Source organism: Capsella rubella, unplaced genomic scaffold (assembly GCF_000375325.1).
Source record: "Capsella rubella cultivar Monte Gargano unplaced genomic scaffold, Caprub1_0 scaffold_5, whole genome shotgun sequence".
Lineage (NCBI taxonomy): Eukaryota > Viridiplantae > Streptophyta > Magnoliopsida > Brassicales > Brassicaceae > Capsella > Capsella rubella.
This window is the reverse complement of record NW_006238919.1, coordinates 8,889,441-8,901,210: the sequence shown is the minus strand read 5'-3', so window position 1 is coordinate 8,901,210 and position 11,770 is coordinate 8,889,441. Positions and strand designations below refer to the sequence as shown.

At 36.1% G+C, this 11,770-nt stretch overlaps 3 protein-coding genes across 3 annotated transcripts; all 3 read left to right on the top strand.

Annotated features, from left to right (window-relative positions):
- Positions 1-2,383: 2,383 nt before the first annotated feature.
- Positions 2,384-4,903, top strand: LOC111830431 (acidic leucine-rich nuclear phosphoprotein 32-related protein). Its single transcript, XM_023782259.1, has 2 exons — positions 2,384-3,794; positions 4,295-4,903. The coding sequence occupies exons 1-2, from the start codon at positions 2,676-2,678 to the stop codon at positions 4,565-4,567; spliced, it is 1,392 nt and encodes a 463-aa protein (XP_023638027.1). The 5' UTR covers positions 2,384-2,675; the 3' UTR covers positions 4,568-4,903.
- A 110-nt stretch (positions 4,904-5,013) lies between these two features.
- On the top strand, positions 5,014-5,669 carry LOC17885044. The gene has a single exon (XM_006292574.2). The coding sequence runs from the start codon at positions 5,123-5,125 to the stop codon at positions 5,600-5,602; it is 480 nt and encodes a 159-aa protein (XP_006292636.1). The 5' UTR covers positions 5,014-5,122; the 3' UTR covers positions 5,603-5,669.
- A 2,673-nt stretch (positions 5,670-8,342) lies between these two features.
- Positions 8,343-11,668, top strand: LOC17884936 (U1 small nuclear ribonucleoprotein 70 kDa). Its single transcript, XM_006290336.2, has 9 exons — positions 8,343-8,498; positions 8,818-8,932; positions 9,015-9,094; positions 9,182-9,257; positions 9,334-9,398; positions 9,490-9,552; positions 10,533-10,614; positions 10,716-10,929; positions 11,011-11,668. Exons 1-9 carry the CDS (start codon positions 8,400-8,402, stop codon positions 11,504-11,506), a joined length of 1,290 nt encoding a protein of 429 aa, XP_006290398.1. The 5' UTR covers positions 8,343-8,399; the 3' UTR covers positions 11,507-11,668.
- The last annotated feature ends 102 nt before the right edge of the window (positions 11,669-11,770 follow it).

The following is an 11,770-nucleotide window of genomic DNA, read 5'->3' as shown; positions in this document are numbered from 1 at the left end:
AAGGAGCCTTTTCCTTCTTCTTCTATTGGCACAATTATTTATTTATTTTTGTTGATTTTTAACTTTTCAACACTTTGGATATTATTATTTCTTTTTAAAATGGAACTTCAAAAAAAAAAAAACGGGAGCCATCTAAAAGAAATATTTTGTCGATCATTGTGGGGTTCGAGTGTTTTTTTTCCATCTATCTGATTTTGGACTCCCATGCATTATTAATACTTTTTAATAGTATAAAAGAAGGAGAAAAAAAAATCAATCTCATCGTCTTTCTCTTTCTATTAAGTATGAATATAACTATATATACTCCTTTGAATTTAGAAATGGGTAAGAAAAACTTATAAAGTTAGTAGATAAAGTAGTTTTTGTGTCAATGATTCTTCTTTCTTTATATCCCTATATGTATTCTTAATTAATGAATACAAATATCAGTTCATTCAATAATCATGTTTACATAATCAAGTTACTAATATTACCGTTGAGTTACTATGCGAATTCAAATTTTGGACTTGTATATGAAAAACTTGCAAGTAAAAAAAAAAAAGGAGGAGGAGGTAAAAAAGATTATTGTCGTTTTTGTCGATAAGCGAAGACAGTGGAGGGTTTACCGTCACGTTGTCGGGAAAAAATCATCTCAGTTAAAAAGAAAGAAAATGTAAATTTTCCATAATTGTCTATAAAACAAGAAAATAGAAGATAAACAATTTAGGAAATTTTTATAACTACGGTTGGTTTTTTTTGTCGTGTATCGATTCGATCGATGTCTACCAAAATTATTTTTCTTCTCGGTGATCTTTTAACTTCTGATGATGATTATCAATGCTTAGCTATATTACACATTTAATGCAGTTCATCGCGTTGTTTCTTGACTTTGACCTTTTAGTATATGTATCTACAAACACTACATGACTTCTATTTTTTTGTATATTAAGTGTATGAGGTGCTGAGATAGTGATCGATGTCGCCGCCATGTGTGTAACGTTAAGTGTATGAGTTTATGAGTTCAATGCGATACACTCGAACCAGATAACACAACTTTTTTTACAATGGTTATCAGATAATTAAGATCGTATTTTCAATTTTTTATAATTGTTTATTTTAAAACTTTTATGAGTTATACATAGTAAACAAGATTATTTTAGGCATGAAAAGGGTCCCTCGAGAATCCAGAACACTATTTAGCCAGCTTATACAATTCCATTTCCTACAAATATAAAGTTTCAGCACTATCTAGCAATCATGTTAAAGAAATAAAACTATTGATATTGATTTTGCTATAGATGCAAATGCATATTTTTAAAGCGATATTCCAAACTACACTACAGTACTTAGAGAATAGGTGATAAGCAAAAAAATATTGCATGCATGGACCTGATCAATTTTTCCTTTTGCATGCATGGATCTTGTTGGGCCAAAAGCTTGATATCTCGAAATAGGCCCATTTATATTGTAAGTTTTTATTGTTTGTATTTGTGTTCGATGTTTCATGTGTTCGGGATATCCCGAGCTAAACTTAACAAAAATTATAAAACTCATGAAATAGATACAAATAAGTCCACATTTGTGATACAAATAATACAATTATATTTATCTATATGTGTTCAATTACTACCGTAACATCATTTATATTTACAATTTCAAATCTTAGAAGATATAACAATTTGTGTTGTACTACAGATCATAATCTAGTTCGATATATTATTATCGTTATGTAGTTTATTAGGACAATAATTTATAAATGTCAAACAGAGTTAAAATCATACTACATACAACTAAACTATACCTACTCTTGTCATTTATCAATGCCAAGATTCAAACTCACATATAGATGTTGACTAGGTTCAAAAAAACTCTTTTCCTAGTACTTTCTTCTTTCTTTCGAATTATTATTTTTCCTTTACATTTCAATAGACAATTACATATATATATACGCAAGTTACAAAATGCTTTCTCTAAATTTGTTTCTTAGTCTAACTAAGTATTTAATAAAACCAAAACACAAAACATAAATAACATGTTTTACAGATCGCACTAGTAGATTTGAAAATTCATCTTTGAATGAAAGAAAGAAAGAAAAAAAACGATAATGGCGTTTTTGGTAAATATGTCAAACAAAAGGGTCCACAATTAGTTGCACAAAACAGAGACGTGTCGAACTTTTTCTACACAACCAAAAAAACAAAACTATTTCAATCTACACCTTCCGTTTCGCCACGTCATCGATCCTTCACATCTCAATCCAACGGTTATCAACGCGTTTTGATAACTCGCACAATAATTCTACAAAACCACCCACCCGTCTCCCATCTTTTTGACCCGACCCGACCCGACCCGGGTTTCTCAATCAATTAAGAAGAGAGCCCAAACAAAATGTTAGGTTTTCGTCTTCCTCACGAGGTTTTAGTGGCGACTGGGTGGTGACCGTACAAATTAGGGTTTCGGTTTTCAAAAGAGGGGCTTTTCTGCTTTTTCTCGATTCTCTGTTCTCTTAATCAAACTCTTACGCTTCATCGAGATTTCGCTGTTTTTTTACCTTTTTCGCTGTGTTGTGAAACCTTCTTCTCCGCGAGTTTCGATAGCTGCTGTGTTCTCTGTTTCAGAGAGAGGGAGGTGAATACGTTTACATCGCGGTGTGCTGTGAGCTATTTGAAAGGTGGGTTTGGTTTTATTTTTGTTTGATGGATGAGATTTGGGAAAGAGCTGTGGAAGCGGCTCTAGATGGTCAAACGGATAGGTTAGCTACACGGACGCTAACACTTGATGGTGCTGTGAAATGCGTTCAGGGACGTTTACCACCGCCTAGTGTTCTCGAGAGGTTTCAGAATCTTCAGCATCTTTCTGTAGCTAACATCGGTGTTTCTTCGCTTGAGCAGTTCCCAAAGCTTGGTAATCTACAGAAGCTGATCTTATCTGATAATCGGATCACTGTGGGTTTGGAGTTTCTCGTTGAAGCTGGGCTTGATTCGCTCCGTGATTTGGATTTGTCCAATAACCGGATCCAGTTTGTTGAGGATCTAGCTCCTTTGGCTGAGCTGAAGCTTGTCTCTCTTGATCTGTATGAGTGTCCTGTGACTAGGGTTAAGGATTATCGATCTAGGGTTTTTGGGTTGATTAAAACTTTGAAGTATTTAGATAAGACGGATGCTGAAGGGAATGAGAGGCCTGAATCTGATGATGAAGATGATGAGGAAGATGAGGAGGATGAAGAGGAGGAGGAGGAAGGTGACGAGGAGGATCCTGGAAGTGGAGAGATTGATGGAGATGAGAGAACAGAAGCTCCTTGGATGAGTAATGGCCATAGTGAAAGGCTAGATGGGGTTGTGGATGTTGATGAGGATGAAGAGAGTGATGCAGAGGATGATGAGTCAGAGCAGGCTGCTGGAGTGAATGGGACGAGTTATCGGCCTAATGGATTCCGTCTTCAAGCTGTAAATGGGGAAGAAGTTGGGGAAGATGATGGGGATGATAGTGAGTCTGGGGAGGAGATTGATGAGGAGGAAGTAGGGGAAGATAATGATGTAGTTGAGGTGCATGAAATTGAAGATAGTGATAATGAGGAAGATGGGGTTGATGATGAAGAAGATGACGAAGAGGATGAGGAGGAAGAGGAAGTTGATAATGCTGATCGTGGTCTTGGTGGGTCAGGGACTACAGGCAGGTTGATGAACGCAGGAGAGATTGATGGGCATGAGCAAGGAGATGATGATGAAGATGGTGATGGAGAGACTGGGGAAGATGACCAAGGGGTTGAGGATGATGGGGAGTTTGGGGATGAAGATGATGATGGTGAAGATGAGGTGAGATACTTGGTACTTGCAAATGTTTTGCACTTTGATATATGAACTTGGGTTTCACTAATTTTTTCTTGTTCTTTTCAACTGATTCGTAGTTCTGCAGATTGGTTCTTGATAGACTTGCCATTCATTTTGCAATTATGCCTGAGTTCACTTTCCTGCTGCCATTAGTAGATTGATGTTAAAACTTTGGTGATTGGTAGTGGACATTTAAGATGGTACTTTAGGATCAATCTATAGTTCCTGCTGGTTTAGAATATCAGTCCTGTCTTGCATTGGGTTGTTTGCTGCATTAAATATCAGGTTAGATTTACAGTGAACCATGTCGTATTAGCATAAAGTACCAGGTTAGGTTTACAGTAAACCCTGTTGTGTTATGTAAAGAAAATCAAAGCCAAAGTTGACCCTATTTTATGCTAGAATGTTTCCAAGCGTAAATTTCTGATTTGTCAAATTCTTGCTTATGTGTTTAGTGCTAACTTAGAGTTTGATGATTTTGATAGGATGAAGAATCAGGTGAAGGGTACCTTGTTCAGCCAGTGTCTCAAGTAGAGGATCATGATGTTGTGGGTAGTGACATTGAGCCAATCAATGAGGACATCGATCCGGATGAAGAAGAAGAAGTTGAAAATGACCTGCCAATCCCTGACCAGTCCTTGCCATCATCATCTCGCTCAAAGAGAAAACGAGATGATGATGATGATGGTGAGGATGATGATGATGACGATGATGATGATGACGACGATGATGATGGTGTTGACGATGAGGAAGGCTGAACAGGACACATATTATTACAGATCAGAATCTCTAGTTTGCTGAGTATTAGATGGAGAAGAAGCTCTGCCCCTTCTGGAATAGGGCGGCTATATCTGAATGTTCAAAATGTCAGTTATGGTCAGGCTGGTGCATTTTCAAATGACGGTTACTCAGCTTGGATTTACCGCCCTTTTAGAAACCCCACTTTATGGAGGGAAAGAAAAAACAACAAAAACTAGAAAAAAAAAAAGAGACCAAAGGAAGAGAGTTTGGGAGACCTTGTTTCTCTGTTAGAGGGTCTTGTAAGATGCTTATGTGGATAAATCTTTTGAGTTATATCAGTCTTTTGTTTTACATCCATTAGACCATTACACTTACACTTGTCGTACAATGATTGGTCAGGATGGTTTTGCTAGGATTGTCGTAGTGTGTGTGATGATGCATTAAGATCAAACGGTCGTCAAGGCTTCCTTAAAAGCTTATGTAGAGAATTTTGCTATTTTGTGTGGTAACTGGGGAGAGTTCAGAATCCAATCTTTCTCACACTCTTACCTTCTCTCTCTCTCTCTCTTAAAATGCTTCTAGTATCTCCGATCTCTGCCTCTCTACCTCCGTCATTGTACCGAGGAAATTTAATCCGGCGATCAATTAAGCCGTCATGTAGGGGAGTCGTAGCAAAGGCCAAGGACAATACTGACTCTGGTGGATTTTTGGAGACGGCAGCTGTAGCCGGTGGTTTAGTGTCGACGCCGGTTATCGGATGGTCCCTCTACACTCTGAAGACCACGGGGTGTGGCTTACCTCCAGGACCGGCTGGTTCAATCGGAGCGTTGGAAGGTGTGAGCTACTTGGTGGTGGTTGGCATCGTTGGTTGGTCTCTCTACACTAAAACAAAAACCGGGTCGGGTCTGCCAAATGGGCCGTATGGTTTGTTGGGCGCTGTGGAAGGATTGTCGTATCTGTCGGTTCTAGCCATTCTTGTGGTGTTCGGTCTTCAGTTCTTGGGTAATGGGTCGATTCCTGGTCCACTTCCTAGTGACCAGTGTTTTGGTTAGCCACGTGTAATGTCGTATAAACAAAGTGTCAATTAATAATTTTTATCAGAAGTCACATTCGATTCAATATCCGGTCCGGTTTGAATAAATCGTTGATCGAAACCAAGTGTAAACCAATTACTAACTAATCAACACACTACACATAACAGAAAATGAATTCCCCAAGTTCCTAAATAGTTTTTTTGCCTTAGCTAATACAGTAAAACCTCTATAAATTAATAATGTTGGTACCATGAAAATCTATTAATTTATAGAGGTTTTAATTTATCGATAAATTAAAAATTATTAATTTATAGAGACATTTTCCTAATTTGGAAAGTTTTTCAAAAAATATTTAAAACTAAGATTAAATCATGATAATAAGTATTTTATATAATCAATTACAAAGAAAATAATAATTATTATCCTTTGAAAGACATGCTAAAAATTTTTGATATAGTAAAATATTAAAAATAAACTCTAACAAAAACTAATGTGTCTATATATACATATATTTTGAAAATTTTACCTAATTATTAATTTATAATATTGATGGGACCATATATTTATAAAAGATTTTTTAAAAAAATATTATTTTATTATTTTATTAAAACGTGTCTAAAATTATACTGGTCCCAACTTGGGACCGGAGAAATTTATTAATTTATAGAGATTATTAATTTATCGATTATTAATTTATAGAGGTTTTACTGTAGATGTGATTACATGATCACACCTAAGGAACATTTAAGGCTAAACAAGATAAATAAATTACAAAGCAACAATATTAGTTTTAACATTCATTAAAAGGTTTTGAAACGACGAACATAACCACATTATATTACATATATTTGCTTTAACTTTTAACATACTTTCATATTCAGAAGTCATTAAATATCCGGTCCGGTTTGAATCGTTGATCGAAACCAAGTGTAAACCAATTACTAACTAATCAGCTAATATGAATTCCCCAGTTAGCTAATAGATGTGATTACATGATAACATCTAAATAAATTACAAAGCAACAATATTAGTTTTAACATTCATCAAAAGAATTTGAAACATTGAACATTACCACATTATATTACATATATTTGTCTTAACTTTTAACATACATTCATATTCAGTTAGAGAAACAACTAACTAATTCAGTTTTTTTTATAACAATCCGTTTAGCATTTTATAAATAACAGTATGAAAAGGTAGTAATATAAAATATTTATTCTTAAGCGTAACAAGTTTCTGGAAGTGAAGAACTAGTTTTTGTTCTCAACTTGGTTAATTGTTTTAATTACATTCTCATGTTATGTATTATTATTTATTTTAATTTTTTTGATTTATTCAGTTGATTGTGTGCTTTTCTCTTATAGATTTTAAAAACATTAGAAGCATAAGAAGCGATGTCAAAAATGTGGTTTAAGCATTAATTATGCTTTAGAATTCCATATCTTTTGCTAATTTATTGCATATACAAATTTCTTCTTTCCTTTTTAATGAAATTGAGTATGGAATCATTTAATTGCAGATAAAATAAGAGATGGTGATTATTACTCCATTTCTACAAGTTTTTCTTCACACTTCTAAACATTTTACATCCATCTCTAGTATTTTAGCTAACAAAATTTATACACAACAATTACAACAAAAAAAGAAGTTAGAGAAACATGATTGTTACTCAATCATGAATTTAAATTTAACCATCTATGTATCATAATCTTGATAATTTTGAAATTTTATAAAATTTTCAGAATTAATGTGTGTGGATTATTTGTAAAATATTTGAGATTATATTTCGAATAGTTTTTGATAGAGGTGTCAGAGTTCAGGTTGGTCAAGGCCTTAGCGACATACGACAAGATGTACGTAGAAGCACAGCTCCCATGACCGATGAAGAAAGTTAGAAAGGTCTCTGTAGAAAACAAACTCATTGATCAAAGTAGACACTTCAGTCTCGAGACAACATCCCAAATAGCTTGACAACGTTTATGTGGTTAATATATATTATCTGGGAGAGGATATCACAACTTCGTAATTAAAATAGCTTAACTATTAGTTAGTTTTCAGATTTTGTATTTATAATGCTCTGAGTTATAAAGTATGGTTTGTTACTAACAAAATAATTAAATTTTTAATTATTAAATACTTTATGCTATGTGTTAGTTCATGTGAACAACTTAAATTTAATGTTTGGAAAACATAGTAATTTTTTTCATTTCTTATCATCATTCATATAATTTTTTTTAACTTCGAATGCTCATAAACCTAGTAAATTCTTAAATATAAGTTTCATGTTATAAGCTCAATCAATCATCTAAGACCACCACATGTATAGATTTTACAGCGCCATGTTAGAGAGAGTTTGTTCACTTCACTTGAAGCACAAAACTGATTTTTTAATTTTACTCTCAAGGCTTTTACGTAATATATGCTGATGTAACAATGTTTTAAAAAGCTGTGTTTGAATTAAACGTACATTTCTCATCCAAAATCTCAATATGAATGACAAACTCACAAAACAATAAAAAAATATAAAGAATTCTTAACCTTGTTACATATCAAACAAGTTGTTTGAAACAACAGTAAGTGGAGAACTCTCTTGTTCAGTAAGAGGGTTTGAGTGTGAGCGCTTATGCCAACACAGCGTCGTTTTGACATTCATTATCTAGCAGATCTCTTCCACCCGGTTTTTCAATAACCAAAATCCGGTTTAGGAATTATTTGGGTTTTGTTAAATATTGTTTGATTGTCTCTGCAAATCCTCCATCCGCTTCCACCACCTGCAAAAAACCCTAGCAGAGCTCCGAGATCTCTTTTCGCCATGGGAGACTCCGGTGATCCTTTTATGCGTATCCAAAACGCCGCCGTTCAGGCGCGCCCTAAAGCTCAGAACAGAGCCAGTGTTCTTCAGCTCAAGCTGGTTCGTCTCTTATCTCAAATTCGCTGAATCCGTGATTTACTCTTGTTAATTTACTCCTTCTCTGTAGATTTTAGTATTCGTTGTCTTCTAGGTCTATCTAATGGGTCTACTTCTTCAATTGTATACTCAACTCGTTTGATACTTGCTTCGGTTCTATATTCGATTGCTCTGTACCACTTGGGTATCTTGGTTATATGATTGATTGTATTGATCTTGAGTTTGTAACCAGTCTGATACTCTGATTGATGTAAGGCTTGATCAGGGAAGATTTCTTGTTGCTTTAGTGTGGGTATATAATTGTGTCCCTTATGTATTGCAGATGGGTCAAAGCCACCCTACTGGCTTAACAAACAATCTCTTAAAACTATTTGAGCCACGTCCGCCATTGGAGTACAAACCACCACCGGAGAAGAGAAAGTGCCCGCCTTATACAGGTCTGAACTTGTCTATCTTGTTGTGTTTTAACTTTATTATCACAAGCTCTAGATTTGATTTTGTCTTGTGCATTCATTTTAGGTATGGCTCAGTTTGTGAGTAACTTTGCTAAGCCTGGGGATCCAGAATACGCTCCACCTAAGCCAGAAGTTGAATTACCTGTATGATCCACATTGAATTGTTTTAATTATGCCAGCTTTTACTGAATTCAGTTTCTTATAGTCGTGTGTTTTTTATTAACGGTCCAGTCACAGAAAAGGGAGCGAATTCATAAACTACGACTGGAGAAAGGTGTCGAAAAGGCTGCTGAGGACTTGAAGAAATGTAATCTACTATATGTTTCCATTTAAAGCCCTCTTAGGTTTGAGGATTCCAAGTTAATTAGAATTTTTGTTTGCAGACGACCCTAGTAATGATCCAAATGCCACTGGAGATCCATACAAGACATTGTTCGTTTCAAGACTTGTAAGTTCTGCTTCTTATTTCTTTTGTTGAATGACTTTTGCAAGACAGTTGATTTATAGTTTGCTTAACTTTAGTCTGTATCGTCTTGCAGAACTACGAATCCTCTGAGAGTAAGATTAAAAGGGAGTTTGAATCTTATGGACCAATTAAACGGGTAAGTTATTCTGAGCATTTCCTTGCGGGTTCGGTAAGAGTTTGTAATAAATGGTTCCTTCTCTCGAGCTCTTTGCTCAATAAGTTAAGTTTTATGAACAGAAGTCGTCAAGGCTATAAATTTTCAGTCCCTTATAAGCTTGCATCTTTTGTGCTATATCCAAAATGCCATTCTACTTTTGAATTAATGTGCATGCCTTCTTTAGACCGTGTAATTTGTAAAGCCATCAAGTCGTTTAGAATTTCTCAAATGACTGAATATGCATCTCGTATAATGTCACAAACCTTTATCCTAGGTGTTTGCTTGAGATGTTTTTGGCGCACAACCTGGTATACTTGCTTTTATTTCCTTGTCCCATTAGTGAACAAATACACTATCCTTTTACTATGATATAGAGGTTGTAGGCCCATGGTTTACCTAGTCAATTAGGTTTTTTGTTTCAGAATCTGTAATGACCTCAACTCATCCTGGTAAGTAAATTATAATATTTTCGTCCATCTTCCAAAGCCATTCTGTTCCAAAGAAAATGCTTCATCCTGCAAAGGAGGCAGTGTATGTAAGCTCTTTATTTTCAAGCAACCAAGGTTATGCTCTTTACAGTGTTAATAGTTGGAGTCGTAAGTATCAGAAACCTTCTCCCTTCTCCTGTCTTTAAATCTATAAATATTCAGTATCTGGGACTTGGGCTACTAAGAAGGTGATCTGGTTCACTTTTTAATACATTTCTAGTTATCTAAGTTTCAATACCCTGGTAAGGGGTTGTTTATTAGACCCTTCAGAAATGGTAAATTTGCTGCAATTCATCCATTTTTCTGCCAATTCTTGATGTGGGTGGTGACATTCTCGGATTTGGACACAACATAAAGGTTGCCCTGCCTTATAGAGCTGCATGTTTGTTTGATTTTGAAACACGTTGATCTGAAAACTGATTTATTCTCACATGTTTTGATTTATTAATGTTCTCTTCTAAAACTTCTCAGGTTCATTTAGTGGCTGACAAGCTGACCAATAAACCCAAAGGATATGCTTTCATTGAGTACATGCACACCCGTGACATGAAAGGTCTGATCGTATCTGTTTTCTTTCGACCTTTTTACTTGTCTCCCTGAGATGTTTGCTCGTTTTTACTGATTTTTGCATTGTGTTTTGTTCTCTTCTCACAGCTGCATATAAACAAGCTGATGGACAAAAGATTGACGGTAGAAGAGTTTTGGTTGATGTCGAGAGAGGTAGAACTGTTCCAAACTGGCGTCCACGCAGGCTTGGCGGTGGACTTGGGACCTCAAGAGTCGGTGGTGGTGAAGACGTTGTTGGGGACCAACAACCACAAGGAAGAACCTCACAGTCAGAGGAGCCATCAAGACCACGGGAGGAGCGGTAAAGATATTTTTCATTTGTTCCAAACTATTTTGCCTTGTGACTGATATTGTATTGATAATGTTGTGGCCTTGTCTCCAGTGAGAAATCTCGGGAAAAGGGAAAAGAAAGGGAGCGAGAAAGGTCTCGTGAGCTGTCTCATGAACAACCTCGAGAGCGGTCTCGTGATAGGCCGAGAGAGGATAAGCATCACAGAGACCGGGACCAAGGAGGTAGAGACAGCAGACGTGATCGCGAACGGACACGTGATAGAGGAGACAGAGACCGCCGTGACCGTGACAGGGGACGGGATCGTTCTTCAAGGGATCATGACCGAGACCGTGGTAGAAAGAGGGAGCGAGATTATGAAGGAGGTGAATATGAGCACGAAGGTGGAGGTAGATCCCGTGAGAGGGATGCGGAGTATGACCGAGAGAAACGTGGGGAGCCAAAAGAGACTCGTGGCTACTATGAAGACGATCAAGTGGACACAGACCGATATGGCCATCGCTACGAGAAGATGGAGGAAGATGACTACAGATATGAGCGCGAGTACAAGCGGTCTGAGAGATCAGAGTCGCGTGAGTATGCTCGTTGATGATCCCCGCATGTTTAAAACCTTAAAACTTAAGAATCTTGTTTGTTTTTTACCTATGAATCAAACTTATGCAATTCTGTTTGTTATCTTTGAACTTATTTGCTAACTTTCATATGTTTTCGGATGATAAATTGATCAGTGAAAAATTGTTGAAACCCAATATAGATCTCTGAGCAAAATGGTAGACTCTGACTGCCACTGAGAGTCTGCTTTTTAGATTGATTAGTGATATCTCTGCTCTTTTCGCCATTGGCGTTTACAGGG

Bases quoted from the DNA above. Each gene is read 5' to 3' on its own strand.
- LOC17885044 (XM_006292574.2), top strand. From the start codon at position 5,123: ATGCTTCTAGTATCTCCGATCTCTGCCTCTCTACCTCCGTCATTGTAC.
- LOC17884936 (XM_006290336.2), top strand. From the start codon at position 8,400: ATGGGAGACTCCGGTGATCCTTTTATGCGTATCCAAAACGCCGCCGTT. The intron at 8,933-9,014 runs GTCTGAACTTGT...CATTCATTTTAG, and splicing joins AAAGTGCCCGCCTTATACAG to GTATGGCTCAGTTTGTGAGT. The intron at 10,930-11,010 runs GTAAAGATATTT...CCTTGTCTCCAG, and splicing joins TCAAGACCACGGGAGGAGCG to TGAGAAATCTCGGGAAAAGG.
- LOC111830431 (XM_023782259.1), top strand. From the start codon at position 2,676: ATGGATGAGATTTGGGAAAGAGCTGTGGAAGCGGCTCTAGATGGTCAA. The intron at 3,795-4,294 runs GTGAGATACTTG...TGATTTTGATAG, and splicing joins ATGATGATGGTGAAGATGAG to GATGAAGAATCAGGTGAAGG.